Source organism: Lissotriton vulgaris, chromosome 7, assembly GCF_964263255.1.
Source record: "Lissotriton vulgaris chromosome 7, aLisVul1.2, whole genome shotgun sequence".
Classification (NCBI taxonomy): Eukaryota; Metazoa; Chordata; class Amphibia; order Caudata; family Salamandridae; genus Lissotriton; species Lissotriton vulgaris.
In genome coordinates, this window is record NC_141695.1 from 1,316,850,639 (window position 1) to 1,316,871,960 (window position 21,322).

General features: G+C 44.9%; 1 protein-coding gene across 2 annotated transcripts in view; it reads left to right on the top strand.

Moving 5' to 3' along the window:
* The window catches only part of LOC147703583 (uncharacterized), a 1,699,045-nt gene that overhangs the window by 1,115,589 nt on the left and 562,134 nt on the right, over positions 1–21,322 (top strand). For both annotated transcript variants that reach the window (XM_086931923.1, XM_086931924.1), the window contains exon 16: positions 6,966–7,123. In XM_086931923.1, coding sequence (XP_086788049.1) covers positions 6,966–7,123 — 158 coding nt within the window. The remainder of the gene's footprint in view (positions 1–6,965; positions 7,124–21,322) is intronic.

Consider the following 21,322-nt stretch of genomic DNA (forward strand, 5'->3'; position numbering starts at 1 on the left):
ACCCAGTGAGGCACCGAGGTGAGAACAAGATCCTCAAAGTGGTGACTAGTGCAGGCACTCAGCGGCACAGCTTCTCGGCTGCAGCGGCCCAAGTGAGAAGTTGGACTGGCATGTGCTGTCCACTATTCTAGTCGGCACCTTGCACCAGTCCAAACGACCCTTATTGATGGTAGGTTAAAGACTACCTTTATAGAAAGCTATCCTAGTAGTAGTGTCGGAGAGCAGCCTTCAGGCTAAGTCTTGGAGGAATGTAAAGCAGCTTAGTTTACCAGTCTATAATCTCATGAATGACCAAATGAAAGGAGAACCACACCCGGTATATATATCAAATATATGTATTTATTCTAAACACATCCCTCTAGTCTCTTTATGAGGCTAGAGGCAATAGTACATAAGGAAAATGTAATAGCACACAGTAAATTAGCACAATATATGTTGAGCCCTAGGGGTGTAACAATCCATATATCAATAAAGTGGTATAAGAACCACGACTTGCATAGATACTAGGCCTAAAGCCTTCAGAACCGCTGGGGCCACCAGGAACCACCTGGAGTAGTGACAAGGGGGACCCACGGGGGACGTTTGCAGTGTGGGAACAAAGCCGCGAATCACTATTAACTTCTATGGGGAAAGTCGCGGTTGGAAAGTTAAAGATTATGGACACTTCGAAGAGGACTTAGAGCAAACCCCTTTAGACTTAAAGGGTTCTAGAGCCAACACCCATGGGAGCACCAGAGTACTCGTGTTACCTCACCCAGGGAAGCCGGGTGCATAGGTATCTTTTGGTGTTGGGTTTCGTTGTCGTTTTCAATGGCGATCTGCTGCAAAGTGCTGCTGCCGTCGTAGAGGTAAGTGTCCAGTGTGATCCAAGCCTGGATCAAACATTAGAAGAATCTGAAAGCAGAGGGGACAGAGTCTGGGCCACTAGCCAGTGACCAGGAGCAAGATAGACGGATGCCCACTGATGTCAGGTGATTTCAGGTGAAGAAGGTGAAGCTTGACTCTTCAGCCACGAGGACCAGGAGGCGTTGGAACAACCAGGATCTGGAATCGAGCTGACCCATGCCAGATGTCGAGTGCTGCGTGTCGGTGCCCGGATTAAACCCAACAAGCCTTGGCAACAGCAACCCATGCAGAAAGAAGGGATAGGCTTCGTGCAGACCAGCAAGGTCTGAGAGACTCACCACTTGGTAGAGAGTCGGGGCACGTTTGGAGCAACCAGAACAGCCCAAGGAAAATCAGAATTGCCTTTGTGGGGACCCACCAGTAAATGGACCTGGGATCGCGAGGGAGCCTCAAGCGGAAATGCAAGTAGCAGGCTCACGGAACACTTGTGGAGTGTTAGCCCACAATCTTCAGTGAAGATGGTGCTCGGGGCTTGGGCTACAAGTAACCCAAAGCACAACTTCAGGAAAGCTCGGGAAGCCAATGCACTAACAAATGTGCACGGTTACCAAGAGTTCCGGTTCCACGTCACTAATGATGGCTGCGGGTCTCAGCTTTTCTGGAGACTTGGGTCGGTCTTCGAGAAGTCTGGAAATCCTTTTCCTATGTTGCAAGTATGTCGGAGTCCGTCGGGAGCTTTGGAGATGCAGACTGGCAATTGCTTTGTTGTTGCCTGCTTGAGCAGGGGAGTCACTCCTTGACCCCAAGGGAGATTCTTCCGTCCTTTAGTCTTTAGTAGAGCGTTGAAGTTCCAGGATTCAGTTTCAGAGTTTCGTCCAGGTGTAATCTAAAGTCCTGTTGCCAGGGGTCCCTTACTTATACTGAAGAAAGGGGTTGGACATACTCTGGGGATCCACCTATGGGAGGGTTTGGAATGAGTGGTGGCTACACCCATTTCCTTTGTCCAGTTTCGAGCCAGAGCAGGAGCTGAGTGTCCTTGCTACCGGTTTGAACTGGACTATATACAGGGACACCAACTGTGCCCCCAGTGCAGACTTTCTGGCACTCTCAGAGTGCACCCAACCAGCCCCAATACACTAGAGCCTGTCTGGGAGGTGTCTCCGGCCTTTTGCAGTCTCTCCATTGGCTGCCTATCCGGAAGCAGATAGTTTTTAAGGCCCTGACTCTGGCACACAAGGCTCTTTACGCCCCAGGGGCTAAATATCTTCAAAGGAGGCTTGCCTTTTACCGGCCGGCACTATCTCTGAGATCAGAATCGATGTTCCTGGCCACGGTCCCTCGTGTGAAGAAGGCCCGCATCGGAGGCCGCTCTTTTAGGTTGCGGGCTCCACAGCTTTGGAACACTCTGCCTCTGGCATTGCGCAGTACCTCGAACTTGCTGGCCTTCAGGAAGGGCCTTAAAACCTGGCTTTTTGCCCTTTAGATTCCCTCTTCTATTCTGCTGACTTCGTTTTCTTTATCTTTGTGTTGTGTGTCTGCTCAGGATGTCAATAAAAGCGCCGGGACACTCTTGCTGAGTAGCCGTGCGCTATATAAGACAAAACTAACTAACATAACTAACTAAGCGCTTTCATTTGTAGTCAGAAAAATCCATGAAGCATACAGTTGTTTTTTGTGAGTGCTCCACAGTCACAGGTTCTTACTCTTCAGCAACACTGCAGCAATACCAAGGTCTTCCACGCCTCATCGTCTGACTGAATGGTGCAGGTTTTCCTTGATCTGTAGCAGGCAGCTTCAGTGCCTCACCTCCTTCACTATCTCCCTATTTTAGGCAGTATCATTCTCATGCAAGGTACCTCCGATGCTCCAACTAAGCAGTGGTTCAACTCATTTTTTCACGGAAGGCCACGTACAACTTCTTCTGGTGATTTGCAGAGCTCCCATGTTTCTGGTACCGAACTTGTTAAAAGGGAGTTTGTGGTAAAAACTCTAACACTGGAACACAGCAGGTTCCTGAGTCCCCACTGGAATTAGACTCTGTTTACTCCATGAGTCAAGCTGTGGGATCAGTTTTGAGCACTTTGCTTATTTCTTCCAGACTGGTTCTGCAATTGTCTTTGTCTTCAAGTGTCAGCAGGAAGAAGAGGTGTAGTAACCTGCCAGGGGAAATCCAAAACAAAGGCACAAAAGAGGAAGAAATTGCTCATGTAAATACCTGTTTGCCTGTTGGTGGTAGCCCTTCCAGGGAATAGTTGAAAAGCAAAGGCCAGAGGAATTTGCCTAAATGTCAAAAGGCCCTCCTCTGTCTCCTTTCCTCCGCTTCCTAGATTCTGGCCCACTGCAAAGGACCTCTGGAATGTCTCTTGAGTTTCACTTAGAATCGGAAAACTCAAATGTAGTCTATGTAACCACATCTGACAAAAACACTTTACACACAACCTCTATGCAAAGACATTTCACCTACACGCGCATCATCCTTATCCCACATTAAGGGATCAAAGAACGTAGGTATAGGAGACTAGCAGACACATTTAAAAATACAGGAGAGTTCAATATGGCAACTCTCCCCGAACTATGACAGGTAAAAGGCCTGGACTGCTGCAATAACCTGCCTCTGCCACCATTACCAGTTGTCAGCAGCCCCATGAGCTGAGAGTAGTCATGCTCAGTAAAAGGTAGGTGCACATGATGTGCCTGTACAGACCGCAGAGCCCCACTCTGGGTTGCATTCTATGTCACAGAAAGGCTTCAGTGTACAACATGATTGTTGAATGTACTGAGGCAAAAAATTAAAAACCCTTCAGAATATTCAATGGTGCCAGGGGCGCACACTTTCCCAGGCCAGGCTAAGGACCTGTTCCAGCATCAGTACATGCATAGGTCTATTCCCTTCCAGTAGAAGAGCTAATAAAACAGAGGTATTGCTGGTGGGGAAAGACACAAGACTATGGAGTGAGCAATGGTGGCCCACCACTCTTGGTAGTGCTCCCACCCCTAAGATGGCGGCTAAGAACCTGGGGATATGGATGGATTCTACCCTCAGTTTCCAAGATCACATTTTGAAAGTGGCGGGCACTTGCTTCGGCCTTCTTCGGGGACTTAGGCCCTTGCTGGGGTTCTTTGATCCTCCTACCCATCAGCTGATTGTTCAATCAGCCATTCTATCTAGATTGGATTATGGTAGCTCGCTCCTCTTAGAGGATAATCAAGCTGAGGTTATGCACTTGCAGCCTGTCCAAAATCCTTCCGCCAGAGCTCTTTTGGGGCTCCCGCGTAGCTGCTCCTCTACCAGTGCTATCCGGTGGTTACATTGGTTGCCCATGGCTAAGTGTATTGAATCAAGGTCCTCCGTTTGGCCTTTAAAATCTTGAAGCTTGCATCTCTTGGGCTTTTGGCCAATCTGCTGATACCTTATGTTCCTAGACGCCAGCTGCGTTCTCTGGGACAACATTTGGTTGTGGTTCCCCGAGTGAGCCGTCTCTGTGCTGGGGGACGGTCCTTCTGCTCTCTAGCAGCAAAACTATGGAACTCTCTGCCCTTCCAGATTCGTAGTTTGGATAGTTTGCTGGACTTCAGAAAAGCCATTAAAACATTCCCTTTCCCCTCTGCTTAGCCCTCCTCTCTTCCCTATGTTCACTTTTTTGCGCTGACTTGTCCAGTTTCTTAGCCTCCATGTTTGTTTGCTGTCAGCACCTGGACGCCTCTTCGCTGAGGCAGCTGTGCGCTATATAAGCTTAGTTAACATTAACATTAACATATAAAACTTCTTGAATGATTTATAACGCCACAGTTGAGAGAGGCCCAGAAATGTGTTCCAAGCCACTATGCCCCCATGCCTCTCCAGGAATTTGCTCTCAACTGAACAGTGTTTTCTCCACGGAACATTAGGTCATCATTTGGGTATGTACAGTGGGCTTATATATCTCTCTGCCTCTGTCCATACTGGAAGCTGAGCCCTACCTGCTCTTCCTTAAAAAGCTTACATACTGTTTATTTTCTATACCCATGCGTCTTGTAATTATGTGATTATTATTGCTTTCATTCCTATTTAATGTTGATATTGTATGTATTACGCTCCTTCCATCCTCTTTGTAAAGCGCTCTGATATCCTTCGGGATCTTGTTCGCGCTATATTAAAACTTTATAAATAAATAAAAATAGACTGTAAATCCTACCCTGTTTTTCTTGTAGAGTGTAATTTGCTGAACATTGTTTCAAGCACCACAAAGTCTAATAGAAGGCTCATGCTGTTTAAATATGATCAATTCAATGAAATACAAATAAAATAATAAATTAGAGTAGGCAGAACAGTTGCATGAATGGATGGTGACAGCAGTGGCATCAGGGGAAGCGTGAATGATGATTATGACGCCGGGTTCCACGTTCTAGAATTACTCCGGAACCCCTTGTAGATGGCTCTTTTGTTACCTGCTTGTAAGTGTGGAGGGGAGAAATGTTTTAATTATCAACTATACATTCACAATATCCATGACGCTGAAAGAACACTCACTCCTAAATCACTTTAGTATATTTATTACAGCGAAGCCATTAGAAAAATTGCACTAAGCGCGATTATCGCTAGAATCTAACGCCTGCTAAAAAGTTGACTTACCTGTATAGTCGGGGGATGGATTATCAGATTAATGTGAGAATAACGCTGGATTTCCAGTGATATTTACTCATTGAGCCGCTATCGCCGGATATTTTATCGTATTGGAGATAAACTTTGCTAATAGCATGTTTTCTCTGTGATAATATCCGGCGATAGGCAGCGATAAAAAAAAATGCGCTGAGCGCATTTAGCGATAATTATCGCTATTTGTTGCTAATATGCCCCCAAATCTTCACACTAAATTTAGACAATGCAACAGGCACAACATCAACAATTCCAGCATCAATGCACACATTATTATAGTGACAACATCAAGAGATTTCGTCATTTGGGGTTCATAAGTAAAAAGCATTTAATCTGCTACTACACTACTTCAAACGTGGCATCCCTACTTAGCTTTTCCCCCAGCAAGTTGTCTAAAAGGTGTCAGCGCTTGAAGACTTTCTAAGAAGCACACTTACGTCCATTGGGTCAAGTAGCATAAAGCTACAGAGCTCGTTCTAAGATGCTCTCCTCTCTTCAGATGGGGAAGAAGTGTGTCCGGACTCTGCTCCTAACCCAAATGCAAAAGGTGAAAATCACACCCCTCGACACATCACAAGACCATTTCATCCAATGAGACCCCTCTTATTAGGTAACCTTCCATGAGGTAATAGATATTCATCTCTTGCTCGATGACCTTGGTTCTCAGACGTTTCCATATGCAAAGGCTCCCAGGCCCTTCCAGATATGAAGGCCATCTTTATCAGAAAGGCATCCTCTCCTCCCTAAGTCTTGTCTGACTCCTAAAACAAAGAAGTTATTCAAACTAAGCTAACGTAAGTACAATGCACTCGTTTAAAATACATGCATCTATAGAATGTGAATACATACACAAACAGAAACCTTCACAAAGAATGCGCCCATTAATAAAGAATATACTTTACACAATATAATTACCTAAATTCGTATGTTTACTACTTTATTTCTTGGAATACATGAAGAAAACCTCTAACATTTTGCTTACATGTTATGAAATTTCGCGTCATAGTAGCACAATCTCAAAGCGACAACGGATTATGTGTGGATGCGGACTAACCATGATTATAACACACCCCTACAAATAAATACAAAATTGCGCTCAATCAATTACTTTTCTCAAAGCTGTTATAGAGGCCTGCTCCCAAATAGAAGCATTTTATTTTTATAAATAAAACATGTTCCTATTTAACGTAAAACAACAACAAATTAATTTTATCGTTGTATATTTCACAGGTGGGGTACCGGTTGCACTTTTTTCTAGGCTGCATAAGGATCCTAACGAAGCGGTTTTGGCAGAAAATCTTACCAAAAGCATCACTTGTGCATGTCAGTTATTTGTTTCCCAAACCTACACTGTGAGCTATTCACTCAAAAGACTTGGAAAGATGTACAGAGTGTGGATTTGTTTTTTCGTCTTTTCTTGGCCAATATCCTTGTTCATTCTTTGCTGATCGTATCTAGATAATTATTTTTTTTACCTTTTTAGTTTACAATGATTATCCTGTGCCATTGCGCGAAGTTGAATTGGAGCTGATTGGACGGAAGCGCTGTAACTGCCTTTATGGCCTTGCCAATTCATCTGATCCCGTTCAACAAACAATACTATGTGCCTTGGACGAGAATGGACAAAATGGGACATGCCAGGTCAGTCGGTGGATCTTTCCTTTTTACCACACGAGTGATGCATTTGCATTATTTTCTTACATTTATGAGATCACTCAAAACTCTCCCCTGTCTAAAAAGTTCTGTTTTGTAGACTATGGGCAGCACATTATTAAAAGCATTATTTTTAACGTGTTGCTGCTTTTGCTGGCAAGAGGATGACAATACAGTGCTTTGTTTTTCCTTGAAGGTGAAACCAATGTAAGGATACATTGGGAACTCTAATCACTGTTGGACAAAAAAAACAGAGGAAGCTGCCCCTATAAGTTTGTTTACAAGGAGGGAGTATGTAAAATACTTCAAAAAATACATTGTCCCTGTCGTTTCTTATTCTACAGTCTATGATTGCTTTGGAAAGCAAGGATCATCTGTTTTGTATTAAGCCAGGTTAACTAGCATTTGGGCAGAAAAAGGCAGACTAAATTGAACATCAAAAACTTATGGTCACTATATAGAGGACAATCACTTCAAGAGCTTTATATAAAAACTTTCTGTTCATAAAAATCAATCTTTAACCTGGGGCCTCCCTAATGGTTACAATCTAATACACAATTAAAAGTACTTGGGTACAGTTAATACAAAAAATCCTTTCAGCAATTTTAAAAAAAACGTTGACTCAGCGTTTCGGTGTGCATTCGTTTCCACCTTCATCAGGACTTTACAATTTCTTTATTACAATCTAGAAGTGAAAAACAATTCTTTTAGCTTACACATATTAATTGCGGACCCTATTTTGTTATCTGCAATTCCAATTTTTTGTGTCTTCGCCCACAGACATTATGTTAATTTTAATCATACCCACGATCTCCTCTTAATATTCTATGGGTAGTGATACATTCTCAGTATACAGGGTTTAAACAGTTTTACCCTATTTTGAAAATTCTTATTATTGATGGATACTGGTATTCATACCTCATTCAATCTCGTAGGCTATGTCTTGTTAATTTCATAGTCCTTGATGTACTCCAATGAGCCACTTCCCTGGTATTTCCGGAAGTATATGCCTTCTAATAATACGGTGGCTCAAACGTAAACCAAGAAGCGAGGTCCTACAAAACAAGGTAAAAATTAATAGCTGGCTATCTAGACATGTAATAATGAATTTAGAATGTAGATAGTTCTCAAATTTATATATCTGTTCTTTCTGCCCCCACTCATAAGGCATATACTTCCGCAAATTCATTCAGCAATAAGGCCGGGACACCGACAGGTCGGGTGTGCCTCAAAAGTAGGAGACCAAGCTGCAACTAGGTTACAAGGCTCTTCATGGGAAAGGAAAATGGAGTTAGGTTATCGCCAGTGGGACAAAAAGATGAAGTTCAGTCCGCACTCAATGATGGCGTTTGGGAGAGGCGATCCGGAGACTGTCTCGTCTGAGTGTTCTGTTTGACGGTACGAAGAAAGTCATTCACCTGTTGTTCATTTGTGAAGAAGTGGTGTTTATCCCGGTAGGTGACTCTCAAATGAGCTGGGTATAGCAGAGCACATTCAATCTGGAGTTTGTTGAGTTTTTGCTTAGCCTGGAGAAATTTGCAGCGAGCCTCCTACACTGCCATCGTGAAATCGGGGTAAATTGAGAAGCTGGAGACCTCAAAATGTAAGTTCTGGTGATCCCTGGCCAGCTTCAGCGCAGGGTCTTGATCTCTATAATTTAGGAGGTGTGCAAATATCGGCCTTGGGGGTAGCTCCTAGAGACCGGCATGGGCCGAGGGACTGATGCGCCCGCTCCACTATGAGCTGTGAGGAGAAGGCCTCTGCTCCGAAGGTGGTGCGTAGGAGTCATTTGAGGAAGTCCTCCATCCTGCCAATATTCGTGCTCCCAGGAATTCAGGTAATGCGGATGTTATTGTGCCAGCTTCTAACTTCCAAGTCTTCATTCTTGGCCGCAATCACCTTTAAGAGCTTATCCATCTGGGTCATTTGGCAGGTCATCTGTGAGGTGGTGTCTTCCACATCCGAAATACGCTTCTCTGCCTCTTTGATCCGTTCATCATGCTTCTCCTACTTTTGGACTATGTAGTCCATGCACGTGCTCATTGAGTCCATTTTTGTGGAGAGGTCAGTCAGGCTGCATCGCATGTCCAATAGTAGGGATTTGATCTCGTCCTCCGGAGCTGGCGGTGGGGCAGAGGAGGACGTGCTAGCCGATAGGTCTGCATCTTCAGCACAAGATCGCGTGGCAGTTTTCTTGGCATCGAAGTGGAGTTTGGTCTGACGGCCCTCAGGCTTCCCCATTCTGACTGCACGTCGAATAAAGTGACCTGGTGCAGGGAGGAAGGCAGTTGTGTTCCTCTACAGTAGAGATGCCGGCGAAGTGGTGTTAAAGGAAGGGAAAGCCAAGCTAGACACAAACAGAGAGAAACAGATGGCTGACAGCACGATGCAATGTTGCAGAGGCAGAATGTCCGTTATGGTATAGCAGGTTGCAAGGGAGCTCAACTGCGAAGGACCAACAGATCAGTCTCTGGAGCCAACTCAAAGAGCAGTGCAGCTAGGATGGCACACAAAGAGCAATCTCAGTAAACCCGGCAGCCAGCACTCCGCAGAATAAGTATAATGAGGGGAATAGCACCCTCCACCCTCATGCGCCAGGTCAGTTCTGATTCCTCACACTAAGGTATAGGGCACAGGTTGGTAAAAGGTTGGGGCTCAGACAGGGGTAACTGTATGGTCTGCACTAGCGTGATTGTGTAGCAGGCTGGTGTCATATGGTCTCATCAATCACCCATCAAAGGCGGTAATGTGTGCGCTCTGCACACCAGTTTGAATGGAAGTGTTCGGCGTCAGTCACTAACAATGGAGTCAGTTACAGCAGATGCGCCTCCCCGTAGTGTGAGAGCAATACCTTTATTTCTCCCCATTTTTCCTTTTTCTATGTGTGCTGCATTGTGCTGCAGCACACATAGAAAGAAGGTAGCACTTATCTTGATTTTTTTTTGATTGATAGAACATTCCTTTGAATTTGAATTTGAATGTTTAATTCAATGTTTCTATACTGTGTATTGTAAGGTATATTATTAGTATGCCAATTTGGCAACCTGGCAAATTTGTCTTACAACTTTCCTAAAGTGTGGCCCAGTTTTCACTTAGTTAGCCAATTGGGATACAATCCTCTTGCTTTTCTAAACAGTGAAGGAGTGGGCTGATTTAAGGCCCAGCGGTGCCAAGGGACAACACCTGAAAACTTTGTGGATATACCTGTTCCGGCGTACAAATCACAGAGACACGGGACACTTCCTTCGGCGTCAAAGATCAGCATTTATTTACTGCAGGGATACAGAAATCGCTAGAAGTACAACAGAGTGTAGGTTCAGAGAGTCTGCTTCGAATTACAAAAGTGGATCGCTCCTTTTATACACATTTTCGTCATTGCACAACATGGCGAACAAAAGGTTACAACTCAGTTCCCACAGTAAACTTCAAAAAAGATTGCATTCATGTTTTCAGAAGCCCGGAACATAATTACAGAAACATTGCTGGTTCCCAACTGTAAAAGCACGCTATCTCACCATTAGGCACATTCCACTCTAGCTGTAAACGAGCTAAGAGAAGAGACAGAAACAGGTGCAAGGAAGACAAAGACAAACAACAGATTGAAAAGAGTGTAGGGGCAATATCGGAAGCGTGATCGCAGGATCAAAGGATTCGAGCCTAACGCATGCAAGGCTGAAACAATAGACCGGCACGGCAAGATGAGCCTCGAGCGGAGCCATCTGCCTTTGCCGTGTCATCCCCCTAGTCATAAAGGCACACTCAAAGGAATATGCATCTTCCGCAAGAGCTTGGGAATCCCAGGGTCATTGAGCGGACATTGTCCATCCGCCGGCTACGTGAGGGCAAGAAACAAAATGGATGCCGTATCTAAAATGGAACCCGAAGGTTCAGATGGAGAAACCCACAAATAGGACGAACCCTTCCAGGTAGTGTAGCGAAAACACGTACACCTACTAGACTCATCATTTGCGGTTCGTAGATACCAAACTCGTCCATATCCGAACATGCCCAAAACGTTGTTACGATTCTCACGGAACCTCAGACGCTCCTTTTGCCCTCATGTAGGCAAGCACTAGTCGATATCAGAATCAATATCGATATTCATCAGATCGTTCAGATGTTGCTGGAACATTATTCTATCCATCAATGTCTCTCTGGTAACAGATGGCCTTCTTATACACGTTGTAGCACAAAGGCCACATAAGGTTGGACCACACTGCACACAAAGACAACACGTAAACAGAAACGTCACAACAACCCCTACAATCATCAGAATCTTCCAACCCCAAGTCGACATCAGACCCCAAAACCATCCTAGAAGCGTCCAATCACCTTCGTCCACGTGTATGGACTCGGAGATTTTATGCAACTTCGAGATGGCTTGATAAACAGTTGGAGCGTTATCAGGTATGAAAATACAGCAGCTCGAATGGATCACCTTGCACACCACACCTCTATCTGCGAGTACAACGTCTAGAACCATACGGTTCTACAACGTCATAAGTCTATCCGCTTGAAGCTCTGCTGTCAGCTTACCAAGAGCACTTGCAGTTATGTTAGCAGTCGATTCTACCACACGAGTCAATTGTCTCAGGTTCCTACTATTGACCATAGGTCCCCTAAACGGTAGGAAACCCTTAAAGAAGTCTCCTGCTTCTTGACCGGCAGTGTCCTCTTTGCTAATAACGCCTCTCACAACTCTGGTCTTGTGATAGTCTAAGGCAACTGTAAAAGTTGGTGGCAAAAGATTCGCGATATAACATGTGCCCCGAGAAGTCACGAGGCAACCACGTATAAGCGCGATCATAACACACAAAATAAGTACCCTTGGCAGTCAGGAATACAGGGGAAGAGAGCATTGGTAAAACGTATGTCTCAGTACAAGCACTCTTCCCAAGCTGAGCTCTCGGATTTCGACCAAGACCTTGCAGACAAAAATGACCGAGGTGGGGTACGATCCAGATCGGAGACGAGCCCTTAAGCTGTCTATCACCCACTGACATACTACACTCGGCCTCACTCAGATCTTTGTATGCTCGCACCTCTTCCTCTGGAATAAGCGATGAATCAAAAATATCTCTATCCAGATCGGCAATCGCTATCGCCAAAGACTTGTGGTACGGGCCAGGACCAAGGTCTGTGGAGCGTGGCTCTCGACGGGGGTAGGAATCTAGTGCACTACGGAACATGGTTTGGAATGCTCGAGCTTATCCCTGGGAGCTGTAGGGAAGAACTAAATACGGAATACCCTTATCCATGGTATGTGGCATTAGCCCACACACCCAACAGTTGGTAGTGTTCATCACCAACTGATGTTGATGCAGAAGTTGGACAAAGGAGTTGTTCATAAATTCCGCACGTCTGACCTGTTCATGTTGGGGCAGTAGATGAAAGGAATGTGGAGAAATAGTGGAAACGAGAACAGAATTCAGATCATGAGAAGGAGAAGTAGGTGAAGTGGAAGGCAACAGCGACTGAATCCCAAAATATACTCCACCCACCAATAACATAGAAACAGTTAAGAATAATATGAAAACTTGAAACAGAAAACATTTTGTTCGTAAAATCTTTTGCAATTTGGATGTTTGCGCCGACATCCTCTCTATTTCCGACAGCTTAGAGAACTCCATCCTCTAAAGACCGTCCATAACGTTCTTGACGCACCTGGTTCTGAGTAGCGATTATCAATTCCCAGGAGTTCCCAGAAACCGACAAAAGTAACCGACCTAGTGTCAGAAACCTGCTAAACAAAATCAGGTACCCGCACGGCCCTACGGCCAACCCAGATGGTAGGTTTTAATCAAATAAACATTCAGTTTAATACAAGTCTCCTAGCTGCACAGAAAAGGAACACACGTGATATGTAAAGCAAAATTGAAAAACTCAAAATCAGTGAAAAATGCAAATGTCCACAATGTTCGTAGCAACAGTGAGGGGGTAATGTATATTCAAAAACAAAAGGAAATTTTATTTGTCCTTGTCACGCGATCGAAGAAAATATCGACATTTTCCAGGTCGAGTTTGCTCTTCAAACAACGGTTCAGATGACAAAACAGTGTTCGATTGTTTAGGTGATGGTTCAGAACTTGAATTCTCCAATGCTGAAGACGAAGGTACAGTTCCAGATGACTCAACAGGTGTATCTGACTGAACTGAATCGTTCTCTACAGGTTGAGCATCGCTGAATGGCACATAGTGTGGAATGGCATCGGTCTCAGTCGGGGCAAATCCTTTCTTTATCCAATTATCTGCTGGCAATGGAAGCGGGACTTTCTTCGTGTGGGTGGCATGCACCCAGTGCTTCCTGCCGTCCAGCCGAACTGCAGTCCTCGTTGCCAACGAGACTTGGCAGGTTCCCACGAACCTTGGCTCAAGATTTCGTTTTCTCCCAAAATTGCGGGTTAACACCCAGTCGCCAGGTTGGAGCCGATGTCCAGGTCCTTCTGTTTGTGCCGGTAGAGCTTCAAAAACCTGTTGATGAATCAAACTCAATTTAGCAGTCAGATCGTAAAGATAGTCAATCAACATTGGATATTCAATTCTATCAAACTCCTTAGGCCTTGGAACTCCCCAAACGTTCGCAGGACGGCCAAACACAATCTCATATGGGTTAAGCCCTACTCGAGAGTGCACAGTCACCCTGGTCGATAAGAGAGCTAGAGGCAATGCATCAGGCCATGATAAACCAGTTGTTGCTTGGATTTTGGCAAGTTTCAGTTTCAGAGTACCATTGTACCCTTCGACCAAACCTGCCGATTGAGGATGGTTAGCACTATGACATTTTTGGCGGACACCTAAACCCTTACACACACTCTTCATCACACTTCCCACAAACTCACTTCCATTATCCGACCATACGATCCGTGGCATGCCATATCTGGGGAAATATTCCTTGAGTAGAACTTTTGCCGTGGACAGGGCAGTATTATCCTTAAGAGGGTAGGCCTCGATCCATCTGGAGAAGGCACAAACCACAACCAATACATATTTCAAATTGTTGCATCTCTCCATATGGATGAAGTCCAACTGGATAACTTCAAAGGGACATGTAGGAGGAGCAAAATTACCAGGTGGAGTGGGGGTGCCCTTGCCAGGATTATACATCAAACATACCATACAGGTCTTGACCACTCTCTCAGCACACTTAGCAATGCCATCATTCTTCCATACAGGAGACAACAATTTACATATACCTTTCGCGCTAATATGTGACATGCCGTGGGCCATAGTAACAACGGCAAGCACATACACATCCGGTAACATCCATCTCTGATATTCTGACAAATTAACCCAACATCCATTCACGTCTAACTTCCCCGTGCTTTCTTTCCACTTAGTCTTTTCAGTTTCGGTGGCCTCATTCTGAATCGCTTTCACACTCTCAACTGTGTCCTCACACATACCAGTCTCCGTTGGCCATCTCACTAAACTCGTCACATACATTCGATTCGTCAGATTCTTGGCCGTTTCCTTAGCAATCTCATCCGCAAACGCGTTACCACGACCAACATCATCTGTAACCTTTCGATGGGCGCTGCATTTAATGATTGCCACTTGCTTAGGCAATGTAAGTGCATCCAAAAGATCGTTCACGAGCTGTCCGTGTTGGATCTTCGTGCCATGCGACGTCATAAATCCTCTTTCTCTCCACAATCGACCAAAACTATGCGCTACGCCAAATGCATACTGACTATCGGTAAACACAGTCACTCGTTTTCCTTTAGACAAAACACACGCTCTCGTTAACGCAATCAACTCTGCCGCTTGCGCCGAATTCTGACTCAATCTCGCAGTTTCCACAACCGTACTCAATGTCACTACAGCATACGCAGTCGTCACATCACCATTCGGCAACTTGAAGCATGAACCATCAACATACAAAGTACCATCGGGATCTACCAATGGAGTGTTTTTCAGGTCAATACGACCCTTCGTTTCTTCTTCAGTTCTTAAGTAACAGTCATGTGGTGCTACATCACCTGTTTCCATATTAATCTGCAACAATGTCGCTGGATTCAACACATTACAACGTTTTATCTGTATATGACTTGCCAAAAGTGTCAACTCATAACCGGACAACCTTGCGCTCGTCAAGTGTTGAGTCTTTGTTCGATTCAAGAGAGTGTCAACTGCATGCGGAACCATCACTGTAAGCATATTATCCATGACCAGACCTGCGGACTGTCGAATGGACACCGCAGCCGCCGCTATCGCCCTTAGACAACTCGGCAATGCTCTAGCTACTGGGTCTAAGGTCGAGGAAAAATATGCACATGGACGCTGTTTGCCGCCAAATAGTTGGGTCAAAACACTCAACGCACAACCTTCTCTCTCGTGAACGTATAGTGTAAACGGTTTGCTGTAATCAGGAGTACCTAACACAGGAGCCGAACACAACGCATCACGCAATTCAGAAAAACTTTTCTGACACTCTTCAGTCCATGGCAAAGGAGTCGGAACATCCTTGCACGTAAGAGCTAACAATGGCTTCGCTAACAATGAAAAGTTTGGAATCCATTGTCTGCAGTATGACGTGATACCTAGAAAGGCACGTACATCTCTCTGAGTTGTTGGCACAGTCATTCGAGCAATCGCTGCAATTCTTTCTGGGGTCAACCTTCTTCCCTCCTTTGACAATAAGTGACCTAAATAGGTTACATCTTGACAACAATACTGTAGCTTAGAAGGTGACACCTTGTGATGTAAGTCACATAAATGCTTTAACAGCAATACTGTAGCAGTTTTACAAATTTGCTCAGAGTCGGCAGCCACTAACAGATCATCAACGTACTGAATCAAGGCCGCACCAACAGGTAACACAAATGCATCAAGTTGACTCTTAAGGGCCTGACTGTAGATCGATGGACTCTCACAGTAGCCCTGAGGTGCGCGTTTAAACCGAAAACTGCGACCACCTAATGAGAAGCCGAATAGATCCCTGCTTTCCTCAGCAATCGGAATACTAAAGAAAGCATTCTTTAGGTCGATCACCGAAAACCAGAAGGCAGAGGCTGGAATCAGGGTCAGCAAAGCTGTAATGTCAGGCACCACTGGAAACTGTGGAATCACAATTGTATTCACTTCTCTCAGATCATTTACAAAACGATACACAGGAGGCTTGGATGGGTCTGTTCGTTTCAAAATAGGTAACACAGGACTATTACACACATTTCCCCGAGTCTCTTCAATAACATCCTTTTCGATCAAGTCATAAATGATCGCCAATAGCGCTCGCTCGCCATCAAGAGAGATACGATACTGGGGAATACGTGGTAATCTCACGTTTTATTTCAATTGAACTACATAAGGTGGTATGTCCAGTAGGCCCACATCATTGGGACCTGTCGCCCATAAAGACTCAGGAAGGGAACTCAATTCCGGCGGGAGCTTATCAGTTGACAAATACATAGGAGAGATCACTCTCTGACCTAATGTAAGCTCCACTCCCGTAGGAGAGCAGTACAGAGTCGCATATAACCGCTTTAACAAATCCAAAGAGATTCTCACCACAACCAGTAGTTAAAATCAAAGGAGCCTCTAGCTCACGTGGCCCAATCGTAAGGGACAAAGGGCTAGAAACTGGATTGCTAACCGGGGCGCCAGAGAATCCAACAGAAACGTTCGTTAAGCCAGACAAAGGTGCGCCAGGGAGTTTCGAATGCATAATGGAACTTTTTGCTGCACCGGTGTCCAACAGAAAAGGCTCAACTACGCCTGATGTGGCAACTGCGACGTAAGGCCCTCTCTGATCAACCAGAACTGATACGACTCCCTCTCTTTGTCTATGGCTGTCCTAGTAATTGTTGTCTGCACCAATCTCATGCTCAACATAATAGTCATCCACATGATACTATGCAGATCCACCAGACGAGGTATTTCGCTGATCAAAATAATTGTTTGTGTCCGATAAAGGAGCAGAACGCTCATTTTGATTTTGAGAGGTGCCACGACCTCTATCTCGAGAGGCCTGCTGATGACCACCACGACCTCCTCGAACCGAGACACCATCCGTTCGGTCACGTAAAACAGGGCAATTAAACTTTAAATCGCCCTCACCCCTACAATATGCACACTGATTATACCCAAGCATAGATCTGGATGCAGAGGAGTCAGAGCGCGACTGTATCCTAGAAGACTGCGCTTGCGGTCGATACTGCACATGCTGCTGTTGCGAGTCATTCTGATTCGAGCGTGGAGGATACGCTTGCTGCAATAAAACCTTGGTTTTCAGCTCTTTCGTTTTCTTGTCTGCACGATCATTCTCCTCTTTTTCTCTATTTTCATAATATTGAGCCGTTGCTAATATTTGAGCTCTGGTTGAAACAGCCCATGCACTTTCAGAATTTTTCAATTTGTTGCATAACTCAGGCAACAGATTGAGCACGAACTTATCAACAAACAATCGCTGACCTCCCTCAGTGCTCATATCCTGACCACTATGATCGATAAATGCCTCCTCAAATCTAGTAAAGAAATCGGAGACACTCTCGTCTTTCTTTTGTTTGCAAGCAGACAATTTATCCCCGTTCACCCTCATCGCTGGCATAAGTGTTTTCATGAGGGTAATGATTCTTTGGGGCAGATCCGTAATTAACTGTTCAGGCTTAGCCCCACCAACTTGCCGTCCATCAGCTGCTACAAGTGCAGCCCAATCACCACCTAACTCAGCTGCATAATTCTCTTGACGAATTTTCGCCCAAATCGGTTGCGGTACTACATTACCAAACAACATGTCGATATCAGCAAGGTTCATAATAGAAGCATCCACGAGTTGGGATAGCTCCTTGTAATAACCTGCTGGATTCTTCCGGGGGTCAGGCAAAGATTGTTTCACCTGCAAGACTTCTGATCGCTTCCATGGGAGGTGTATCCAAACTCCCTGGAAGTGTGGCGGAATTGCAGGGTTAGCAGCAGCATCACCTGGCATCCACACTGGGGGAACCTCTCGCATGGGATACTGACCAGATTTTGCTTTTGAATCATCGGAGTCGTCGTCAAACGACACTCGAGAAGGCACTGTGGATCGAAAGGCTAACAAACACTCTAATGCACGTCGTACATCACCACCTACAATCATACCGTTCAAAAACTGACTCTGGAGTTCAGTCAAATCGGGCGGTATGTTATCTAGCTCATCATTATCCCACTCTTCTCTCAAGGATTTGCACATCTCCTCGAACACAAATCTTTGTGTGGGCTCATTAAACTGAGAGAACGTATCGAAAACTATTCGCGAAGTGTACTTAGCAGGATGTCTAATGCACCTACGTGCCATAGTGACTAACGTCTCACTCTCCCTACCACCAGGCATTTGTCTTCGCCTCTGAGAGATTTCAGAGACATCGGATTCGAATAACGATCCGAAAAGTGGAGAATAGAGAGTAGCAACAGAATTAGGTATACGATTACGAGCAGAAGGGGTAGAGGAAAGAAGAACAGGAGCAACAATATTAGGAGAAAACGTAGGAGCAGTAGGAGTAGCCAAGATAGCAGGAGTGGTAGTAACAATAGACTGAGAAGGTACAGGCAAAGGAGCAGTAGGAAGAAGAGGAGGTAAAGGAGCAGGGCCCACTTGAGGAACAAGAGGATTCGGAGGAACAGGACCAACTACAGGCTGACCAGCAGCCGCCGGAACAACAGGTGGAAGAACAGGAGGAACTACAGGGGCTGTAGTACCCTGTACATAAGGAGGTGGTGACTTAAGTAAATAAGATAACAAAGGATCCTCTTTCGATGCTTCTTCCTTCTTTTCAAAACTCGACGGTAAAACCAGATAACATTTATTCACCGCCATGCGATGCTGTCTGGTAGAAACTTCCTTTTCCTTCTCTTCTTTGTCTCGCTGATACTGTTCTGCACTTTGCATCATCGTAATGATACCCTCTCTCTTATTCTTCTTAATCTGCTTGATTTCTTTCTGTCTGGCCTCTTTGCGCCATAACCGAAAGGAATCAAACATTGCTGGCCTAGCTTTCTTTTTAAACAATTTTGCTTCGAGATTATCTAAAATCTCAGTGTCATAACTACCATGGGGTGGCCAACTAAGGACCCCATCTTTTCTAGTATAACGGATCCAACATTCATTATATACAATGGGGCCCACTCCATGTCGACTATAGAGCTCATAAATCGGAGTTCCAACTGGAGGTATCGGACATGAGTCCTCCAACCGGGTATCCGTGCTGTAACATTTAAGGAAACCAAACAAAATACTACGGCCAGGCATCGTGCACACTAACCGAGCTTCAAACTTCAAGGGTTATCGAATTACGATATCCTCGCAAAAAAAATACGAGACCATCGGTTTTTGGCAATTGCAATTGTCAAAGAAAAACCCAAAAAGAGAGAACCAACAACTAAGAACCACAAATGCAATGGAACCATGCAATCAACCAAGTTTCAACAACAACAACCAAGTTTCAAAGTACGAAACAAATGTCCCAAAAAGGAACCAAAAAGAATTAACCTAAGGACTGGGAGCGACCCACAAATACTTAACTGAAAGAACAATGGCGTCACCAGGAAGGCCCGTCTATCGTCTTGCCGTACAAAGGACTACGCCAGGCGCCAAAACAGGTCGACAGTCAGGGCACCAGTCCGTCGCAGCCGTCAGGAGGCGGGAATCTTCGCGGGAAAAATCTTCGGACCACTTATTTCGACAACAGGATCGATGAAGCGGGGTGAACCTTCCCTCGGAGATTTCACACGAAGTTCCTCACGATCGTCAGGCTTTGGACCGGTACCGCTGATGTCGCCCCACGTTGGGCGCCAACTGAAGGACTGGGCTGATTTAAGGCCCAGCGGTGCCAGGGGACAACACCTGAAACCTTTGTGGATATACCTGTTCCGGCGTACAAATCACAGAGACACGGGACACTTCCTTCGGCGTCAAAGATCAGCGTTTATTTACTGCAGGGATACAGAAATCGCTAGAAGTACAACAGAGTGTAGGTTCAGAGAGTCTGCTTCGAATTACAAAAGTGGATCGCTCCTTTTATACACATTTTCGTCATTGCACAACATGGCGAACAAAAGGTTACAACTCAGTTCTCACAGTAAACTTAAAAAAAGATTGCATTCATGTTTTCAGAAGCCCGGAACATAATTACAGAAACATTGCTGGTTCCCAACTGTAAAAGCACGCTATCTCACCATTAGGCACATTCCACTCTAGCTGTAAACGAGCTAAGAGAAGAGACAGAAACAGGTGCAAGGAAGACAAAACAAAAATGGGAGTTTAGAGGGAAAGACAAACAGAACTAGGACGCCCTCCACTCTGAAAGCTAATCAACAACACCAGTCCTAGTTCTTATGGCAATATTCATTTACTGGACTGTAAACATCCATGGTCGAAATTCGTTATCCAAGGGATCTCTTTAGTCTCAAGATAATCCTAAGATGTTTCAGTCTACTGCCTCTTTAAAACAACAACCTCTCTGATCTATACAGACAGGACAGCACAAACAAAAAATGTGTGAAAAGCGAGATGGCACCTCACGGGGGCACCACCAATGGGGCCCCTGGTTGGTACTCACCAGGATGGCCCTGTTCTCATCATCGGTGCCATCAAGCTAAAACAAAAGCGTGTCTCGAACCCCAAAAATAAAAAGACAGTGGATGGTGCAGTGGACACAACTTATATGTGACACAACTAACAACATGTAACATTTAACATATAAGTCACTGCGCAACTGGGACAATAAACTTTACTTTCGTTCCTTTCTTTGTTGCAAAACAGTGAACACACATATACTAAAAAAGGAGAGAGTAAATACTACCTATCGATTCACTCTCTACTTACAGCCGACATGTTTCATTGCCTTGGTTTCTATCAGGCAATTTCTTCAGGGCAATTCACTTTAAAAGCCACTGCAAGAGACACTGAGTCTTGGGTGCTGTAACATAAACAAACAAAAGTGTGGTCACCTGGTATCCCTCTCTATGTTCTGCATACCAAGCTGTCTATCAAACCACCATGCTGTATTGGTAAATAAATGAATGAATTCCATTATTACCCTGCATGCAGTTTAGCCTCTCATACCAGTCATGAAGTTATGATAAAATCGGAATCCAGCTCCCTTAGGTGAGCATGGTCCTTACTCCCCGTTCGAGAAAGTTACTGGAATGCAAAAAACAAAGTGCATTCAATTATTTTAGTGTTGGAGCCTTCTCCTACCTTGCGCAGTG